This window comes from Rana temporaria, chromosome 2 (assembly GCF_905171775.1).
Source record: "Rana temporaria chromosome 2, aRanTem1.1, whole genome shotgun sequence".
NCBI classification, from domain to species: Eukaryota; Metazoa; Chordata; class Amphibia; order Anura; family Ranidae; genus Rana; species Rana temporaria.
Window position 1 is genome coordinate 262,849,293 of NC_053490.1, and position 20,969 is coordinate 262,870,261.

Here is a 20,969-nt window from a genome sequence, read left to right on the forward strand (position 1 = left end):
TCCAAGCTATGGCTTCCTCGCAGGTTCACCATAGATAGAGTTTTAAGTTTTCTCCAGCTAGGAGTGGATAAAGGATTGGCATTAAGCACAATCAAAGGACAGATTTCTGCCCTGTCAGTGTGGTTCAGCGGCCGCTGGCCACCCACTCGCTGGTTAAGACCTTCCTTCAAGGGGTCTTACGTATTAAACCTCCAGTTAAATCCCCGCTTTGTCCGTGGGATTTAAATCTTGTTCTGTCAAGTTTACAGAAACAACCGTTTGAGCCGTTGGCTGAAGTTCCTTTGGTTCTACTGACAAGGAAGTTGGTATTTTTGGTTGCCATAGTTTCCGCAAGAAGAGTTTCGGAACTGGCAGCCTTGTCCTGTAAGGAACCATATCTTATATTTCATAAGGACAAGGTCGTTCTCCGCCCTCATCCTTCCTTCCTACCGAAGGTCATATCCAGTTTTCATTTGAACCAGGATTTGGTATTACCATCCTTCTTCCCTAAACCTACTTCCAGAAAGGAAGGGTTGCTGCATACCTTGGATATTGTCAGGGCCATGAAGGCCTATCTTAAAGCTACAGAGAAAATCCGAAAAACAGATGTGCTGTTTATTCTACCGGATGGGCCCAAGAAGGGGCAGGCAGCTGCAAAGTCCACCATTTCTAGGTGGATCAAGCAATTAATCACTCAGGCCTACGGCTTGAAAGGGTTGCCTCCTCCAGTATCATTAAAGGCTCATTCTACTAGAGCCATGGGCGCCTCCTGGGCAGCACACCACCAGATCTCTATGGCTCAAGTTTGCAAGGCGGCAACCTGGTCTTCTGTCCACACATTTACAAAATTCTACAAGTTGGACGTAAGAAGGAATACTGATACTGCCTTCGGGCAGGCAGTGCTGCAAGCTGCAGTTTGAGACCCTCGGATCCCGGGGGCTCCTCTTTTTTTGAGTTAAATTTAAAATTTAAGATTATTTTTCTCAAATAAGTTGGATTTATTATGATTTGAGTATATCTCTAAATTAAATCCTTTTGTCTTGGAGATGTTCTCCCTCCCCTCATTGTAAGCATTGCTTTGGGACATCCCATATAGTAATGAATGCCGCTCTGTGTCCCGTGATGTAACGATAAAGAAAAAGAGATTTTTAATACAGCTTACCTGTAAAATCTTTTTCTTGGAGTACATCACGGGACACAGAGCTCCCACCCCTCTTTTTGAGGACCATTTTGGGAGGCATACTGCTTGCTACAAAACTGAGGTACTCCTCCTATGGGAGGGGGTTATATAGGGAGGGGCATTTCCTGTTTGAAGATTGCCAGTGTCTACACCTGAAGGTACTCCATATAACCCATATAGTAATGAATGCCGCTCTGTGTCCCGTGATGTACTCCAAGAAAAAGATTTTACAGGTAAGCTGTATTAAAAATCTCTTTTTCTGTGGTATGAAGGCATCTCCAGGGATCGTACAGGTCTTCTGCTGAGAAAATGTTGGAAAGACCCTTTCTGTGAGCTTTTCCTTTCTTGGAGGTGTCCATATCAGGATCCATCGGTGCGTTGAAGTCTCCACAGATCAAGAGGTGGCCTTTTCGGAATTTTTCTTGTCTTCCCAATCACTTTTTGGATGAATTGGTGGGGATTTTTATTGGGGGCATATATATTGACAATAATGTATGTCACGTTGTCTAAGGTGGCAACCAGAATTATGTATCTTCCCCGTTGGAACGAGACAGTGTCTTTGATAGCTATTGCCACCCCTTTTTTTTTTTTTTCTTTCGTTGCTGGAGAGGAAAATGTGGGGAAAATTATGATGTTTGAAAGTAGGTGTTTTATCCTTAGCGAAATGAGATTCCTGGATGCTAACAACATCACTTCCGAATTAAATTGCATCTCTCCACAATGCTTTTCTTTTATGAGGGCTGTTCAAGCCTTTGACATTGAAAGACATGAGTTAAGTGGCATATCTAATCAGCTGAGCATGCTTTGTTGTAGATTCAGTCTGGTAGGAGATGTTTTTTTTGTGGGTAGATGGTATATCATTGTGGCTAGGGTTGTCCCGATACCACTTTTTTAGGACTGAGTACGAGTACTGATACTTTTTTTCAAGTACTCGCCGATACCGAATACCGATACTTTTTTTAAAATGTGTCCCCAAATGCAGCCATGTCCCCCCACAGATGCAGCCATATCCCCCCACAGATGCAGCCATATCCCCCCACAGATGCAGCCATATCCCCCCACAGATGCAGCCATATCCCCCCACAGATGCAGCCATGTCCCCCCATATGCAGCCATGTCCCCCCATATGCAGCCATGTCCCCCATATGCAGCAATGTCCCCCATATGCAGCAATGTCCCCCATATGCAGCAATGTCCCAATATCCAGCAATGTCCCCCATATGCAGCAATGTCCCCCATATGCAGCAATGTCCCCCATATGCAGCAATGTCCCCCATATGCAGCAATGTCCCCCATATGCAGCAATGTCCCCCATATGCAGCAATGTCCCCCATATGCAGCAATGTCCCCCATATGCAGCAATGTCCCCAATATCCAGCAATATCCCAATATCCAGCAATGTCCCAATATCCAGCAATGTCTCTCCATATGCAGCCATGTCCTGTCCCCCTTACCTGCATCGCGCCGCATCCCCGCTGCCGCCGACTGGTTAATACGGGCGGGGAACATTACAGCTTTGAATAGCTGTAATGATTGGCACCGCGCTGCGTATAGACACTCCCCCTTGCTCGGGATTGGACAGTTCACCCGAGCAAGGGGGAGTGTCTATACGCGGCGGGGCGGGAAAGACTACAGCTATTCAAATGAATGCTGTAATGTTCCCCGCCCGTATTATCCAAGCGGGGATGTGGTGGGATGCGTCGTAGCGGCGGGATGCGTCGGCGGCGGGGTGGAAGTATTCTTTCTTTATCGTACATCACGGGACACAGAGCTGCATATTCATTACTATGTGGGTTATAGAGTCTACCTTCAGGTGATGGACACTGGTGTAATCAATTAAACAGGAAGTTCCCTCCCTATATAACCCCTCCCCTACTGGGAGTTCCTCAGTTTTTTTCATCAGTGTCTAAGGTGTTGGTCACGAGTTAACATGTGCTCTTAGGAGCTCCACTGGAGGGATCCATGCTGGATGTAAAAAGCCTCCATAAATCCGGATCCGTCCAAGGTGCTTCATAGCCAAAGTGGACGGTACCCGGGCCTCGGTACGAAGAATGAGGTTTAGCCTATAATGCCTCTCTGCGGAGGGCTGGATCCTGGGTTCCAGAACTTTGTGCCTTCTAAGGACCAAATGTTTTTTCTGCTGCCAGGGTGCTATATAGGTCCAGGGGTGTGGTGTTCCTGCCATGGACCCCGGTCCCTGAAGGTCTAGGACTATACCCACGGTGAAGGGGGAAGATTGGGCCTCTTGCTTGGCAATACCCTGCAGCGTGGAAAGGTAAGAAAGGGACCTACGGGACTTGGTTCGACAGTAGGTCTTCTGTAGGGGACTATGGGTCTCGCCTATATTATGTTTTTATGCATGGGCAATGTAAACCACAATGTCTTTTGAGACGGGATGGCTCAGGGCACCCATATACCTCCCCTAGCCGGCATGTAGCCTGGGCCACTATGTCTGTTCAGACAGGATGGCTGTAGTACCCATATATCTCCCCTTGAAGGGGCTGGTACATAAAAAAAAAAAAAAAAATGCCCTTAATCCTATGCAAAGCATTGTCTTCCATGAGTAGCTGCAAGTCTTATCTGTTTTTCCACTACTATGGGCAGTAAAAGACATGCCTGATGTTTTCGCTTACCATGCTTTCCAAAGACGGAAGCTTAAGTGTTAGCTGGTCTATTGTGCGTCCCACTTCCTCAGCTTCAGGCTCTACCATGTCGCACGTGCTCACCGGCTCAGTGCAGTCGCAGAGAGGGCTCTTCAAAAAGGCCCAGACGTCAGAGCTCTGTAAAGCTAGGGGGACACAAACGCAAGCACCTTGTGTTGGATACAGATTCATCTAAGACGCCTACTCCGCATCTAGCTGTGCAGATTAGCAGGCATTGTTGCTGCCAGACTATGTTCAGCTGTTGATGCACCTGGGTTAAGCTCCTCTGCTTTTAGCTTAGGAATTTGGTCTCCCCATTGAATAAGGTCAGGGGTAGGAATATAAAAAGGAATCGCCACCTGAACCTGGTGGCCCCTTATTCTCCCCTGTAGAGACAGCTCACAGATTGAGCCATCAGACCTGTCAGGCAATCCATGCAGCCTCCCCCAACATTGCAGCCACTCTGCATGTGTTTTGTTTTTTGCATCACATTTGTTGTTCTACAAGAGGTTAACTGCTATGTTCGCAGCATCCTCACAAGAAGCAAAAAAAAAAAAAAGCAGGGTGTGTCCCTTTTCCTGCTTTAATCCTTAAACAAAGGGATTAGAAGAGCTGAGGATGAAGGTTCACTGTCAGAGGACAGGAGACAGGAGCTGCAGCCTAACGAGGAGAAGCTATCAATAGCCCTACAGGTTCTGATTGCACCTGCAGTCTTTTCAGAGATTCATGCTGCATATAATTTCCCTCTGCCTACTCGGCCAAAGCCTCTATCTTCTCCTTAGAGTGTAAAGAGAGGTTTTCCTATAGGTGGCTAGTAAGACCTCCATATGGTCCTCAGCCTGGTGTCGGCTTCAGGCTAACCAAATGCACATCTGAGGGATGCACAGTTGCTGGTACACATTGCTAACGTCTCTTAATTGAGGAAACGCACATCTAAAGAGGATAACTTCCTTTTTACCAGTCCGCATGTTGCATAAGATACATGAGTTTGGAATGCATGTGGGATAAAAACAAGTAACAAAGCATGTTTTATTGTGGATCGCATAAGGATACATGTTTCTGTCTGTATGGTGTTGCATGTTTGTTAGAGTTGCATAGAAATGCTTGAGTGCATAAAGATGCTAGTTACCTGATCACTCAAGTCCTGGATTACCCAAGGATATTGGGTCACACAGAGAGACTTGTTTCCACAGAAAGGCCTAAAATCGCATAAAGACGTTTGTATGTATAAAAATGCTGGATCACACACACATGGTTACCTGATCACCCAAATCCTTGATTACCCAAGGATGTTTGGTCACACAGAAGTGGTTTGTTTCCACAGAAATGCCTAAAATCGCATAAAGTTGCTTGGATGCAAAAAAGATGCTGCATCACACATGGTTACCTGATCATCTGCGTCCTGGATTACCCAAGGATATTTGGTCACACAGAGAGGCTTGTTTCCACAGAAGTGCCTAAGTTCGCATAAAGATGCTTGTATGCATAAAAATGCTGGAATCACACATGATTACCTGATCACCCAAGTCCTTGATTCCCCAAGGATATTTGGTCACACAAAGAGGCTTGTTTCCACAGAAATGCCTAGAATCGCATAAAGAGGCTCGAAGGCATAAAAATGCTGGAATCACACATGATTACCTGATCACCCAAGCCCTTGATTCCCCAAGGATATTTGGTCACACAAAGAGGCTTGTTTCCACAGAAATGCCTAGAATCGCATAAAGAGGCTTGAAGGCATAAAAATGCTGAATCACACATGATTACCCGATCACCCAAGTCCTTGATTACTCGAGGATATTTTGGTCGCACAGAGAGGCTTGTTTCTACAAGAATGCCTAAAGATCGCTTAAAGATGCTTGAATGCAAAAATAAGCTGGATCACACATGGTTGTCGGATCAACAGCGTCCTGGATTACCCAAGGATACTTGATCACATAGAGAGGCTTGTTTCACAGAAATGCCTAAAGTCGCATTAAGATGCTTGAGTGCATAAGGATGCTGGATCGCACAGGGGTGCTTGGTCACACAAGAGTCCTTGGTCACACAAGGGTTCTTGTCCGCACAGTAGTGCTTAAAATGCATAAGATGTTGATCGCATGGAAGATGCTGAATCGCATAAGGATGCATGATTACTTTAAAGTTGTACATGGCGGCCTAATTAAGCAATACAGGATTCCTTGTGTTTGCATAGAAATACGTGTCTGCATGGGTTCATGTTGCACATTGTTGCATAACACGTTTATATCGCATGCTTGCTTGCAAGATGCTTGTTCCAGAGCACACATGCTATATGCATGTTTTTCTTAAAACATATTTATATGAATTCATGCTTCCAGGAACACACGCTGCCATGTACACACACTTCCATTGAGGCATATGGCTTTAACACTTGCCACATACACACATGGGGAGCCAGTTGCATATGTGTTTATTTACTTGGGTCTGCAGAGGTTGTCTGCGTTTCGCAGGGGAACAGCACTATCTCCAGTTGGTGGTCTTGCCCTTTTGGGTTAGCCTCCGTGCCTGGGTTGTCAGGGTGCTAGGGCCCGCCTCTAGCAGGTCTGTAGGCCCAGGGTATAGCAGTAATGGCATACCGAAGCAAACTCCTGCTGATGGGTCAGTCAGTAGCATGGCTGGACCTAAGGGTGTCCAGCATGGTCAAGTATCTGGAACTCTAAAGATACATTCTTTCATTTGACAAGAAGCTGGGTATGTTTGGCACAGTCCAAAAAGGAGAGTTTTTTTTTTGGCCTCAGACAAGACCATCGCTATAAGAAAACTAGTCTATGTGGTCACGGCAAGGAACAGTTCCTTACTTTTGGCCTTTTGATTAAGGCACTAGGGAAGATGCTGGCTTCATTCAAGACAGTTCCCTATACTAACTTTTATTCAGGGCTGTTATAAACAGTATTTTGTCGGCCTAGAAAGAGTGGATCTTGACCTAGCATTATCCAAAGAACCCGGTCCCAGAGATATGCTGGAATTCCTCTTGGTGATTCTTAACTAAAAGGGTTTGCCAGGTCAGGAAGAGACCATGGCCCAGGGGAAGTAGTCAAGCTCCAAGGGAGCCTTATCTGTCAGCTAGAGCTACCGATGGAGCATCTGGCTTAGGGGCCTGAACGTTCAGGTGGCAGGTTGGTTCTGTCAGAGTACAATCAGACTATGCCATACTAGTGATTTACTTAATTTACCAAGGAGGAGCTTGTGCCTTGCCTATTGGCATTCGTCATTTCATGAAATGCAGAATTGGCAGGCGATTCGCTGGAGCCGTCAACAAGTGTCTCCGGGAGAATGACCTCTACACCCCGACTGTTTTCCTGACCAAATGTCACAGAAATAGTACCCTGTACATAAGATGTATTGGCGTCCAGGCTCAACAAGAGATTGAACAGCTTGGGGTCAAGGATAAAGGATCCACCCGCATGCGGGGCAGATGTGTTTTTAATCCGAGGGGGGGGACCAGTTGTCACTGGTTGTGTCTCTCCCCCCAGTGCCGCGACTTTTGTGGCTTCTATGCAACATTTAGAGGAGAACGGAAGCTGGCCTGATTACTCCGGCATAACCCTGACGACCTCTCGGTGCAGGAACAGTAAGGGTGGTAGTAGAGGACCCACAGTCCCTTACATCTTGTCCAGGCCTACTTTGCAGGGGGTATTACATTCTGCCTTGCAACAGGTGAATTAATGGTCTGGCTATTATAGACCACATTCTCGAGGATCGGGGCTTTCAGAATCGGCGGCAATTCCCTTGATTCATACAAGAGAGCTGGCCTCCAGGACCAGATAGCCTACGGTCTGGAAGGCCCAGGTTCCTGGTGTGAAACCAGATGGTGGCATCCGTGGAAGTTTGTCAAAGGTAAAATTCCTGCCTTCCTACATTTGGAAAGGAGACCGAGCTAGCCTTAAGTTATATCAAGGATCCGATCTCGGCCTTGCTTCCAAAGGTCGATTACTTCACACTCTTTGGTCCGGGCTGTTATGCAGGTCACCCCTTGTATAAGTCCACCAGTTAGGTCGCCCTTGTGCTCGGAGGATTGGCTCTAGTTTTGTCGGCTTACAGGGTCAGCTCCTTGGGCCGATGCACCATATTTCCCTTCATCCTTTAACAAGGGAATTGGTGTTCTTGGTTGTGGTAGCCTCCAAGAGTTTCAGTATTGGCAACTTTCTTGGTATAGACTAGAGCCATACTCAATTATTCTTACAAGTAGAGTGATTTTCATCCTCACCCAACCTTATTTACTAGAAGGATCTAGTATTCATTTGAATCTAGATATTCTTACCTTCCCTTTTTTCAAAACCTTGTTTCACGGAAGGAAAGGTTATTGCTTTTCTCTCAATTGAGATGAGAGCAGTTAAATACCTATCTGAAGGTTTCAGATATAGAAAGCTGACGTTTTTATTGGGCTGCCAGAAGACCCTAGATGGGCAGGCAGTGTTCAGGTCAGCTATTAAAATGGTTACACTCTCTCTCTCGTTGGAGTAAGAAGGGTCTAGGCCTATCTGAAGCGGCTGCTCGGATACGGAAAACTGATGTTGTTGCACTACCAGGAGGCCCCAGGAAAGGGCAGGCAGCGTCTAAAATCAACTGTTTTTAAGGTTGATTCATCAGGTTATTATTCAGGCTTGTGGTTAGAGTAGGATTCCCCCTGTTTTTTTGTGGGGTTGCTCCCTACCAGGATGGTAAGCGCTTTATGCGCAATGCATTTCCAAGCCTTTATGACGCAGATTTTCAAGGCCGCAACTTGGTCATCTGTGCTTACGTTCACTAACTCCTATCAGGTGAACATAAGACGGCAAGAGGATGCAGCTTTTTGGCGCAGTATGCTGCAGGCAGCATTATAGGTCCTCACGTCTGATGGCGGTCTGCGTTGTTGGTGTCTCCCTCCCCTCAGTAAGCATTGCTTTGGGACATCCCACATAGTAATGAATATGCAGCTCTGTGTCCCGTGATGTACGATAAAGAAAATAGGATTTTTATAACAGCTTACCTGTAAAATCTTTTTCTTGGAGTACATCACGGGACACAGAGCTCCCACCCCTCTTGTTTGGGGATATTGGGACACTTATTGCTTTGCTACAAAAACTGAGGAACTCCCAGTAGGGGAGGGGTTATATAGGGAGGGAACTTCCTGTTTAATTGATTACACCAGTGTCCATCACCTGAAGGTAGACTCTATAACCCACATAGTAATGAATATGCAGCTCTGTGTCCCGTGATGTACTCCAAGAAAAGGATTTTACAGGTAAGCTGTTATAAAAATCCTATTATTCCGGTATCGGGGGTATTTGCGGGAGTACGAGTACTCCCGCAAATACTCGGAATCGGTCCCGATACCGATACTAGTATCGGTATCGGGACAACCCTAATTGTGGCGTAATAATATTGTTTTGCCAGGCAGCAGAAAAAAAACTGAAAATGGTGAACGAACCAGGGAAGGAAAATCAACAAAAGCTTAGTAAAACCGTGAAAAAAGAATAGGAGTTGTTGTGCTCCAACACCTGTGTACATGACTATGTACTTCCAATCGGTTGGGGGTAAAAACTTGGAGAGAAGTCCAGTCAGGAATTATTCAAAATCTGGATTCCCTGAGCTGCAAAAGGCCCTTACACATGGGCATAAGAGATTTGTGAGGCCTCAGTTTGTGCCTGGAGACCGCGACATTAAAATTTGTCATGAGAGGATTTTTCTTTTTTTTTTTTTTTATCGTCATGAGAGGATTTTTAAGCTGTTTTCCAGTCCTGGGAAATGGGACCAGGTGTAGTAGTGTCCATTTTGGTATTTTATTGGTTTAGGAGTAGACCCCATGAGCGGAGGATTTTCAGACCTTGTTCCATTCCGTTAATAGTGTATGAGGTGCCTTTAAATTCTACCAGAATTTTTGTGGGGAAGCCCCATTTGTAAATTATGCCATGGTTTCTCAGCACTTTAGTGATCGAGTTTAGCTTTTTGCGAGCTAAGATTGTTGCTCGTGAGAAATCAGAGTAAAGGATTATTCCAGAATACGGATCTGGGAGTGGCGAGTGGCACAGAGCGAATTGCATCAGTTGTTTCTTGACATTGAAAAAGTGGATCCTAGCAATGAAATCTCTAGGTATTTTCTCTGCTATGTAATGCGGTTTAGGTAGTCTATGTGCCCTGTCAATTTCCAGCTCTTGTTGAGGAGTGGCAGGGATTAGATCAGAAATCATGGTTTTAATGAAGCGTTTTAGGTCTGCTGGCTTCACATTCTCAGGTATACCTCTGAATTTTATGTTATTTCTTCGATTTCTGTCTTCAATGACTCCAACTTTGATCCTGAGTTGTCTCATTTCTTCTTCTAGATCAAAGTGGGAGTCCACTAATTCATTGTGCGCAGCAGTGAAATCGCACATTTTATTCTCCATATAATCCACTCTTTCTCCCAGAGCATCAATCTCCAATTTAGATTTGTGCATAAGGCTGATCATATCATGCTATAATGCACCTCTTAAAGACATGATCATATGTTTAAAGGTAGTGTCCAGTATTGGTAAATCAGTAGTGGGCATAGCCTGTAGTTTTTCATCATAAGGATTTTTGTCCAGGCTGCAGGCAAGGTCTGTATGAGGTGTGTGAGGATTACCTTGTTCAGAGGAGATCCTCTTTTTCTGCCTCATTGGATTTAGCATGTCATCCAGGCGATCGCTGTCAGGCTGGGGCTGTGTAGCTGTGAGATTTTCTCCCTCATGGAGAGAGGGAGCAGCGCGCCGTTCTGCATTGCAGTGAGGTGAGGGGGCAGCGCCATCTTGTTCTCTCTGCAGCCCAGCCGGGCTGCAGAATGCGCTGAGTTTGCTGGGCCCCTCTCTGTTCTTCCTCTTAGCCGACATGTCTGCTACAGTCCGGTAAGTTCCAGTATCGCTCTGTGTTGTTAAGGGCTCACAGGTCGCTGTGTAAGTTGCTCAGGGAGATCCGTTCTCAGAGAGCTCCCTCAGAATGCAGCCATACAATTCTGCGGCTGACCACGCCCCCTCCTGCATTGCGGAATCGAATCGAATTGCTGACCAGATAATCGTAATCAAATCGAAGATGCGCACCCCTAGACTTGGTGTATTTATCAAAAATGCATTTGCTATACTATGTAACTGTGTAATGGTGTGAATCCTGTTATACTTTTCTTAATGTTTTTATTTGTTATTTTATGTTCTGATAACGAAATAATTTTTTTTATGTAAAAGAACATATTAAGCTGTTGTTCCAAAAATAGTAAAGCATGTGAAACAAAATGACGAATTGTATAGGAATTGGAACTTGTGATAGGAACTGCATGCTGGTAGGTATATTGAGAGCCAATTACCTTTCAAAATCAAAGTTAAATCTTTTTAAAATTCAAGAACACTGCTAATAAGTACTCATGTTATTAAATACTGCAGGATATTCTATGTGGTGGGGTGATTAATCACTGAGTGTAATTTTGCTTGATTGCTGTTGCTGTTTATTAGATATTTAAAGACCACCCTTAGACCATGTGTGCACCTAGCAGATTCCAATGCAAATTATAGGCTTATTTATTAAATGCTAAAATTTAATATGGACGTGTCAAGTACAGCATCCTATATCAGCCAGATTTCTGTTTACTGTGATTATATTGGGGAAATAGGAGTTTGAATGCTTTGCTGTTGAGGTATTGGCTATTGAAAATAGACTGTTTGCCCTAATAAAATAAGCCATTAATTTGTGGCCATACAGAAAGATATAGTTGTAATCTCTATCGCAACCTATTTGTTTTGCTAGTCGCTGTGTGGGAAAAAAATGTATACGCACTCTGTGGTGTTTAGTCGTTCAGCTCTGAATCCTGAATACGAAAGAATGATACATGGGTGAACACATCCCAATCATCTCCCCGATTTGATAATTAAGTGGCATTTCTTTTTGTGTAACTTTTTTGAATTTTCAAATTATACATTTAGTGTATAATCCCTATTTTAGATGGTGCATGGTAAAATGTTTGGAGGTAAACACGTTTAGGGATATATTATGTAAAATAGAAAAACAAACAAAACTTTTTACGCTAGTAGAACAAGCAAGCTACTGGCAACAAAACCATTGGATAAAAATGATGAATATAGCTGCACTAAGGAAAAATATTAAATAAGGTGAAAACGAATAAATTGTGACAAAAATGTGTCCTGTACAACAAAAAGTTTATTGTGATGTCTCACAGAGGGGCAAAATATGCAAATTCCACTAAATAGAAACTCCCATTATGTGCATCCAATATAGGTGTACATGACAAATCAATAGGCAAATCACCCAAGTGCACCTCCCCCAAAGGTCATGTACACCTATATTGGATGCACATAATGGGAGTTTCAATTCAGTGGAATCTGCATATTTAGCCCCTCTATGAGACCTCACAATTAACTTTTTGTTGTACAGGACACATTTTTGTCACAATTTATTCGTTTTCACCTTATTTAATATTTTTCCTTAGTGCAGCTATATTCATCATTTTTATCCAATGGTTTTTGTTACAATTTATTCGTTTTCACCTTATTTTATATTTTTGTTCTTAGCGCAGCAAACCTCTGTCCTATATTTGTCATTTACAATTTTATCCAATTGTTTTGCTTTTCTACTAGCGCAATAGTTTTTGTTTGTTTTTCTATTTTACATATTTAACCCCTCTATGAGACATCAAAATTAATTTTTTGTTGTACAGGATTCATTTTTTATTACAATTTATTAGTTTTCACCTTATTTAATATGTTTTCTTAGCTTGGCAAACCTTTACATTATATTCTGTAAAATGTTACTGTATGAACACTTGAAAAAGCATGAAGTACATGCTGCATTGATCACTGACAGACCTGTTTTTCTACACAGCAGTCCTTCACAGCTGAAAGAGAGGCACAGGACAATTCCGATAGTTACTCTGAGGACCCCTGGAGGATAACAGAAGAGCAGCGAGAATATTATACTAACCAGTTTATAACACTTCAACCAGATCTCAATTCCCTCATTTCTGGTACACCAATTAACTACTCTGAATTATTTTTCTAAGCTATGTAATTCTATGTGGTGCCTTAATACAGGCTCAGAGTTACTGAAAGGTTGAAGGCATCAAGTCTAGGCTAAGTAAACTTGCAATAATTCGTTATTAAAATGGAATTTAAGACACTGGAATGATAATGCTTTGCAAAACACACAGTGGGCATGACAGAGGGAGGTATGATGCTCTCAGTAAAACTCTGTGGGCTGAGGGAAAGGTGTTGGGATTCTAGATCCCAATGGGCTAAAGTACCAGGCCTCTATATTTTATCTTTATAGAAACCATTTAATTGCAATCCTAACCCTAACTCCTACCTCTGCAATTATAGTAATACACACATTATTTATATATCACGAAAGCAAAATATGCTTTACATTGAGGCAAAAAAGTTAAAACCTCATTGTTGGTAGTATTAAAGGGGTTGTGAAGGTTCGTTTTTATTTTCTAAATAGGTTCCTTTAAGCTAGTGCATTGTTGGTTCACTTACCTTTTCCTTCCATTTCCCTTCTAAATTTTTATTTTTTCTTTGTCTGAATTTTTCACTTCCTGTTTCTCCTCAGTAAGCTTGCCATCATCATCCAAGCGGTGGAAAGTCAGCCAGAACAGCTTACTGAGGAGGAACAGGAACTGAGAAATTCAGACAAAGAAAACAAAGAAAAAAACATTTAGAAGGAAAAGGTAAGTGAACCAACAATGCACTAGCTTAAAGTAACCTATTTATAAAATAAAAAACGAACCTTTACAACCCCTTTAAACTATACATTTTACTAAAAAAATACTTTTATAGCTTTGATTAGCGTAAGGTATGATTAAAACCCCCCTTTTGCTTTCTTTCTGTCTGGTCCCATTGGGGAGATTTCCCTTCCTTTTCTGTCAAACAAAAAAAGTGAACATTTCTACAAAGTGAGGAAGATCCCCTCGTAGAGAGTTGCCACTTGTACAACTGTTCCTCTGCATAACTTTTCAGATGACAACTACAGTTTTAGATTCCCATAATTTTCTGTCCCAGTAATGATGGTCACCGGGACAGATAGACACAATGAATCCCACTATCTGAGACCACTGTAAAGACCCGACTGAGGAGCCTCCATTATGTATACTGGGTAAATTCAATTGTTTGTCCATTTATAGCTTTTTGTTGTTTCTTTTTGCTTGTACAGTTTAAAGCGGAACTTCACTCTCTCAATCAACATTGACTATTTGTAATCCTTATGCTGCTAGCATTAGTGAATAGATAGAAAAGTATATTATGTTTAAAACTTTTTTTTATATATGTTCAGTTATTTCATGGTTTCCATGCCTAGACAAATGATGTCATACACCCCAGGAGTCTTCAGAAGAGGAGGAGTGTTTTTCTCAACTAAGCACACCCTCCTGCATGCATGCCTGAGCTAAGGGCAGATGGATTCCAGGAAGCAAACGCTACATGAATCATCTGTCCTTACTAAAGATGCCAGAAAAGCTAGGGGGTGTTTTTTCACAGTTATTTCTCAACATATTAAAAATTGTGTTTTTGGTTTATGGTGCTCAGATGCAGTGTAGTTCTGCTTTCAATTTGGGGATTCTTTTTGTCATCCTGGAATGTATTCTTTTGGACAAACTCGCCACTCTCTGCACTGTAATGACCATTAGGAGTAATAAAAATGCATGCCACAATGAATCAGCTGTTTGGACAGAGCCAATACAACTGCTCATACATGGGCAAATTTATCATTAAGAATGATGATATTGATATAAGATATGAATGAAATGTCAACCTGTCTCTGAATAGCTCACTGGGCTGCTAAAACCCACTCTGATCCTTGGTCGATAATGAAGCCAATGGGCACATGATACCATCCAAACTCCACTTTTTTTTTATATGCCTCTTAAACGCAAGCCTTTCAAGAAGCTGTAAAAGGCACATGTGCGATATTGAATTCCTTCAACTACTATGTGTGTGTGTGTGTGTGCGTGTGTGTTTTTTATATAAAATCATAATAGTTTTTTTTCACACAGGTTCGGTGGCAAAACATTTCTTCACCAAGTCAAAGCTTCCCATCCCAGAACTTTCACATGTTTGGTAGGTAAAACCCTGTAATATATTATGAAGGAAAATGGAAGTACTTACAATATTACAATATACAGTGCCTTGCAAAAGTATTCACCCCCCTTGGCTTATTACCTATTTTTTATTACAGCCTTTAGTCAAAGTTTTTTTAATCTGAATTATATGTGATAGATCAGAACACAATAGTCTAAGTTGGTGAGGTAAAATTAGAAAAATATATACATAAAACTATTTTTCAAAAATAATAAAAAAATTCTAATTGGCATGTGTGTATGTATTCACCCCCTTTGTTATGAAGCCCATAAAAAGCTCTGGTGCAACCAATTACCTTCAGAAGTCACATAATTAGTAAAATGATGTCCACCTGTGTGAAATCTAAGGGGGTTATTTACGAACGGCAGATCCACTTTGCACTACAAGTGCAAAGTGCACTTGAAATTGCACTGAAAGTGCACTTGGAAGTGCAGTTGCTGTAAATCTGAGGGGTAGATCTGAAATGAGGAGAAGCTCTTCTGATTTTATCATCCAATCATGTGCAAGTTAAAATGCCTTTTTTTATTCTCCTTGCATGTCCCCCTCGAATCTACAGCGAGAAGTACAAGTCAGGGTTAGGTTATAAAAAAATATACAAATCTTTGATGATCCCTAAGAGCACCAACAAATCTATCATAACCAAATGGAAAGAACATGGCACAACAGCAAACCTGCCAAGAGACGGCCGCACACCAAAACTCACGGACCGGGCAAGGAGGGCATTAATCAGAGAGGCAGCACAGAGACCTAAGGTAACCCTGGAGCAGCCGCAGAGTTCCACAGCAGATACTGGAGTATGTGTACATATGATGACAATAAGCCGTACGCTCCATAGGCTCCAGAGTTGGGCTTTATGGCAGAGTGACCAGAAGAAAACCATTACTTTCAGCAAAAAGTTTGAGAAAAGGCACGTGGGAGACTCCAAAAATGTATGGAGGAAGGTCTGGTCTGATGAGACTAGCATTGAACATTTTGGCCATCAAAGAAAATGCTATGTCTGGTGCAAACCCAACACATCACCCAAAGAACACCATCCCCACAGTGAAACATGGTGGTGGCAGCATCATGTTGTGGGCATGTTTTTCAGCAGTCGGGACTAGGAAACTGGTCAGATTTGAAGGAAAGATGGATGGTGATAAATTACAGGGATATTCTTGAGCAAAACGTGTACCACTCTGTGTGTGATTTGAGGATAGGACGGAGGTTCACCTTTCAGCAGGACAATGACCCCAAACACACTGCTAAAGGAACACTTGAGGGGTTTAAGGGGAAACATATACATGTGTTGGAATGGCCTAGTCAAAGACCAGAACTCAATCCAATAGAAAATCTGTGGTCAGACTTAAAGATTGCTGTTCACAAGCGTTAACTATCCAACTTGAAGGAGCTGGAGCAGTTTTGCAGGGAGGAATGGGCAAAAATCCCAGTGGTAAGATGTGGCAAGCTCATAGAGAGTTATCCAAAGCGAATTGGAGCTGTGATACCTGCAAAAGGTGGCTCTACAAAGTATTGACTTTAGGGGGGTGAATTTTTATGCACTTTTTCTGTTATTTTGTCCTATTTATTGTTTGCTTCACAATAATAATAATACTAAAAAAAAAAACATCTTTTGGGCATGTTCTGTAAATTAAATGATGCCAATTCTCAAACAATCCATGTTAATTCCATGTTGTGAGGCAACAAAACATGAAAAATGTCAAGGGGGGTGAATACTTTTGCAAGGCACTGTATCAGTAGGTGCATACAGCAAGCTTTTAAAGCATTTGCAAAGCTTTCAGCAAGCTTCGAGCTTCAATCAGCTTTATTGAAGTTATAAACACAGGCTTTAACTCCAATGTGCAGCTTGCTGTGCACACTGCTCTTATACAAGCTGAAGCCTGTGTGTGGAAGGCCTTAAAACATAAACAATAAAAAATTGAAAGCTATTGACATGAACATCTATTTTTTTCAAATGACATTGTAATTGTATTCTTTTTCTCACAGTTCTAAACAGCAGTTTAAAATAAGTATGGCTTTGGAAATATCATTGTTTCCCAATGCGTAGGATTACAGGGTATAGGGGTTTTAAAAATACCTTTTCGCCATTCCTTCCACTGGCTTAATTTTTTTGTAATTTAAACAAAGGGAAGGGCACAGAAATCAGCAAAAGTATAGCACATGTTAAAAATACTGTGTGCAGAGAGATTTGGATGTCAGCATGACCAGGGAAGATGGGAAATAATAATGGAGGATCAACAAGCCACAGAGCCGGGTGTCAAACCCGCCAAGGTTAATGGTAGCCAACGGAGTGCACAGTAGCTCTCTCTGCACTTCACCGAGAGTCACTGTCAGAGAGATCAAATGGGAATAGGTGGCAACTTGTTTTGAGAGCTGTGGCCCCTTTGTCAAGCCAGCCCGAAGGGTAGCCTGCTTTATACCACAGCTAAGGAGATAGCATAAGACTGCTGGCGATCTACACAGGATAAAAACAAGGACCAGCCAGCATAACGCATTTAAAAGATGGCCAATTGTATATAATTGTGGCAATGAAATAGGAGAAAAAAAAGAAGAGTACTACAAAGACCAGCATTATTACAATAGCTATAAAAATTCACCCAAAAAGTACAAACAGCACAATATACACAATATGTAAATCAACATCCTAAATGAATAAAATAAAAATCCATATAGATGAAAATGATTATATAAAAATACTAAGATAATCAATCCTATATAATAATGTGATTACCTAACCTGATATGTTTTATCCTGACAAGAATGTGTATTATAGTGGTGTGTAACATGAGGTTTGTGAAGCCACAATAAAAGTAATGTATTTGGTCATACATTTATAGATTGATTTACAATCAATTTTAAATGCATATGATGAGATAAATACAATAAAACATGATATTAATAACTAATGGCTATTGGTTTTATAATTTTCTACAAGATGATGTGAACATCCATTTCCTTCGTAAAGTCCTTTAAGGGCCAAAGTTCTTAGTGTGAAGATCCAGAAGGTTTCTCTGTTACACAACCTATTGAATCCTCTGCCATAGAACTGCATCTTGGAATCGATTCAAGAACACAGATCCTGAGACCTGCTGCATTTAAGAGTAAAATGCTCTAAATCTCCATCTTCAGTAAGCATTCTGGGCCAGATTCAGATACAATGGCGTATCTTTAGTTGGGCGTAGCATAACCTATTTACGCTACGCCGCCGCAACTTAGACAGGCAAGTGCAGTATTCACAAAGCACTTGCTCCGTAAGTTGCGGCGGCGTAGCGTAAATGGGCTGGCGTAAGCCTCCGTAATTCAAAGTAGGCTGGTAGGGGGCGTGTAGTATAGAAATGAATCGTGACCCCACGTAAATGATGCGCCTAACGAACGGCATGTGCTCAGTATCACGTCGAATTTTCTTCGTAAATTACGCCGGCTCAATGCTTAGTCGACGTGCACGTAACCTACGCCCATCCCCATTCACGTACGACTTACGCAAACAACGTAAAATACGATGCTGTTCCGACGTTTACGATGTCCATACCTTACCATGACTTACCCCTGCTTTATGAGGGGTAAAGTTACGCCGGTTGTACGCTTTACGTAAACAGCGTATTTTAATAGTACGTTTGTGAATCGGCGTAATCCAGCTCATTTGCATATTCAACGCGGAACTATACGGAAGCGCCTCTAGCGGCCAGCGTAAATATGCACCCCAAGATACGACGGCGTAGGAGACTTACGCCGCTCGTATCTTGGCAACAGTGAGGCGTATCTGATTCTATGAATTAGTCGCAAAGATACGATGGCGCACATTCGGACCTACGACGGCGTACGTCGAGATACGCCGTCGTAAGTCCTTTGTGAATCTGGGCCTCTGTGTTCCCCAAATCTGCACAGGGCGGATAGTGTGGCCTACATAAAGAAGGCTGCGGGGACATGATATACAATAAATCACAAAATCAATAGAGCAGATAATAAAAGATTTAAGTGTACATTTTCCCATTATTGTCACTGAAATTCGTTTGACGGTGGCTGACAAAAATGCACATCTTAAGCCTAGTACACACGATAAGAAAAATCAGATGAAAAAATATTTTTTCCGAGCGATCAACTGATAGTTTGATGGTTAGCCGATCACGACAGTTCATGCAAATTTATCCAAAGGGACAAGCACAAAAAAAATTCTTGTAAGATAACAGAAGGAACAATTTTAGTTTTATTCAGTATAGTATTTGTCTGTAAACAATTGAGTGACCAAGACCATGCATGGTTGGAAATGAAATATTACATTACAATACAGTACATTACATCATCATGGAAAGTTGTATTCTGTCTTACGAGAACTCTAGTAACCTATTTGTTTTCGGTATGAGACTAGCATGCAAAAAAAAAAAAGGCGATGAGTTGTCTGATATTCTCATTGTGTGTACCAGACTTTACACTTTTTCTTTATGCTTTGGTACATCCCTGTGATGTTTGCGAAGTAGGTTACCAGGGAATCGGAGGGAGATTGTTTAGCTTCACAGATCCTACTGGGGCCTTTATTTTTTTATATTAGGTGCCCTCTTATAAACAAATCTTGGTCTGTCAGGGATGGTGGGGCCTAGCTTGGGGTCCTGGAGTAGAATATCCCAGTGATATCTAAATATTTTTCCTTTTACGTAAACTTACATTGAAATTGAGTAATGTATCTGAGGTTAGTCTGGGATCTGTTATTACTGTTGGTCATTTTTGGCAAAACTGTCAGATGTTCCTGATGTACATTTTGCACAAAGATGGTTTCATAACCTTTGTCTTTGGCCTTGTGAATGATAACTGGAATCCAAGGTGCATTTATTCCAGAACCTGCAAATCTGTCCCCTAGGGATGTTATTTATCCAGTTTGAATGGTTACTGTCCCTTGAAATGTAGGTATGAACTACCGGACGTGCCCTTATAATGTATCTTGGAAACAATCTTGGCATCCAAATGTCCAAGCTGTAGGCCCAGGAAGACTGAATAAGAGGGGCTCTTATGTAAAAGAACAGCCCATGTTGTTGTGATTGCAGTGTTGGACAAATTGTTCAACAGAGGAGGGGCCGTCCATATGATGATATTAATATAGCTTCTGTAGAAGACTGACTATATACAGTATTTATATATACACACACACGACAAAAGGGTTGTGACTCCAAAAATACACAGCCCCTCCCACCAACCCTTCATTAGGTTGGCATAACTCGGTGCAGTAGATGCACCCATGTTGGTGCCATGTATTTGGAGAAAGCGTGTAAAGATGTAGAGCACAGTATTTCAAGACATTTTACACTTACGCCCCGTACACACGACCAAACATGTATGCTGAAACTGGTCCGCGGGCCAGTTTCAGCATACATGTTCGGTCGTGTGTAGGCGCGAGCGGGCCGAATTCCAGCAAACATTTGCCCGCCGGGCCTTTTCCCAGCAGACTAATATTCCTGGACGTGTTTTATTAAACCCTCCGCTGGAATCCTGCCCGCTCGGACATGTACGGTCGTCCGTACAGACCTACCGTACATGTCCGAGCGCCCGCCGTCCCTCGCATGCGTCGAATGACTTTGACGCATGCGTGGAAGCCTTTAAATGGCAGGCCCGCCCACGTCGCCGCGTCATCGCCGCGGCGTCGACGCGGACACGCCCCGCGTAATGTTTACGCGCGGACTTCTGTACGATGGTTAGTACAACCATCGTACAGAAGCCCTCTGGCAGGCATGTACGGTGGAAACGGTCCGAAGGACCGGTTTCACCGTACATGTTTGATCGTTAGTACCCGGCCTTAAACAAACCAAATCCACAAAAGGTCTCCGCACTTGGGTTACTGAATCGATTGCAAGATGCAGTTCTGTGGTAGAATGATTCAGAAGGTTGTGTAACAGAGAGACCTTCTAGATCTTAGAACTAAATACGTTGGCCCCTAGAGGACCTAATGAGGAGATAGACATTTACACCATAAGCCATTCATTATTAATATCATGTTTTATTGTTTTTACTCATTTATTTATCCCATCATATGCATTTTAAATTTATTTGGTCATATATTTATAGATTCATTTACAACTATTGTGGCTTCAC

At 42.4% G+C, this 20,969-nt stretch overlaps 1 protein-coding gene across 3 annotated transcripts in view; it reads left to right on the forward strand.

The window, feature by feature from the left end:
- REPS2 (RALBP1 associated Eps domain containing 2) overlaps window positions 1-20,969 on the forward strand; it is a 192,141-nt gene that overhangs the window by 69,303 nt on the left and 101,869 nt on the right. For 2 of the 3 annotated variants that reach the window (XM_040336880.1, XM_040336878.1), the window contains exons 6-7: window positions 12,646-12,787; window positions 14,810-14,873. In XM_040336880.1, the coding sequence (XP_040192814.1) occupies window positions 12,646-12,787; window positions 14,810-14,873 (206 nt within the window). The remainder of the gene's footprint in view (window positions 1-12,645; window positions 12,788-14,809; window positions 14,874-20,969) is intronic. The other variant, XM_040336879.1, reaches the window with a different exon arrangement.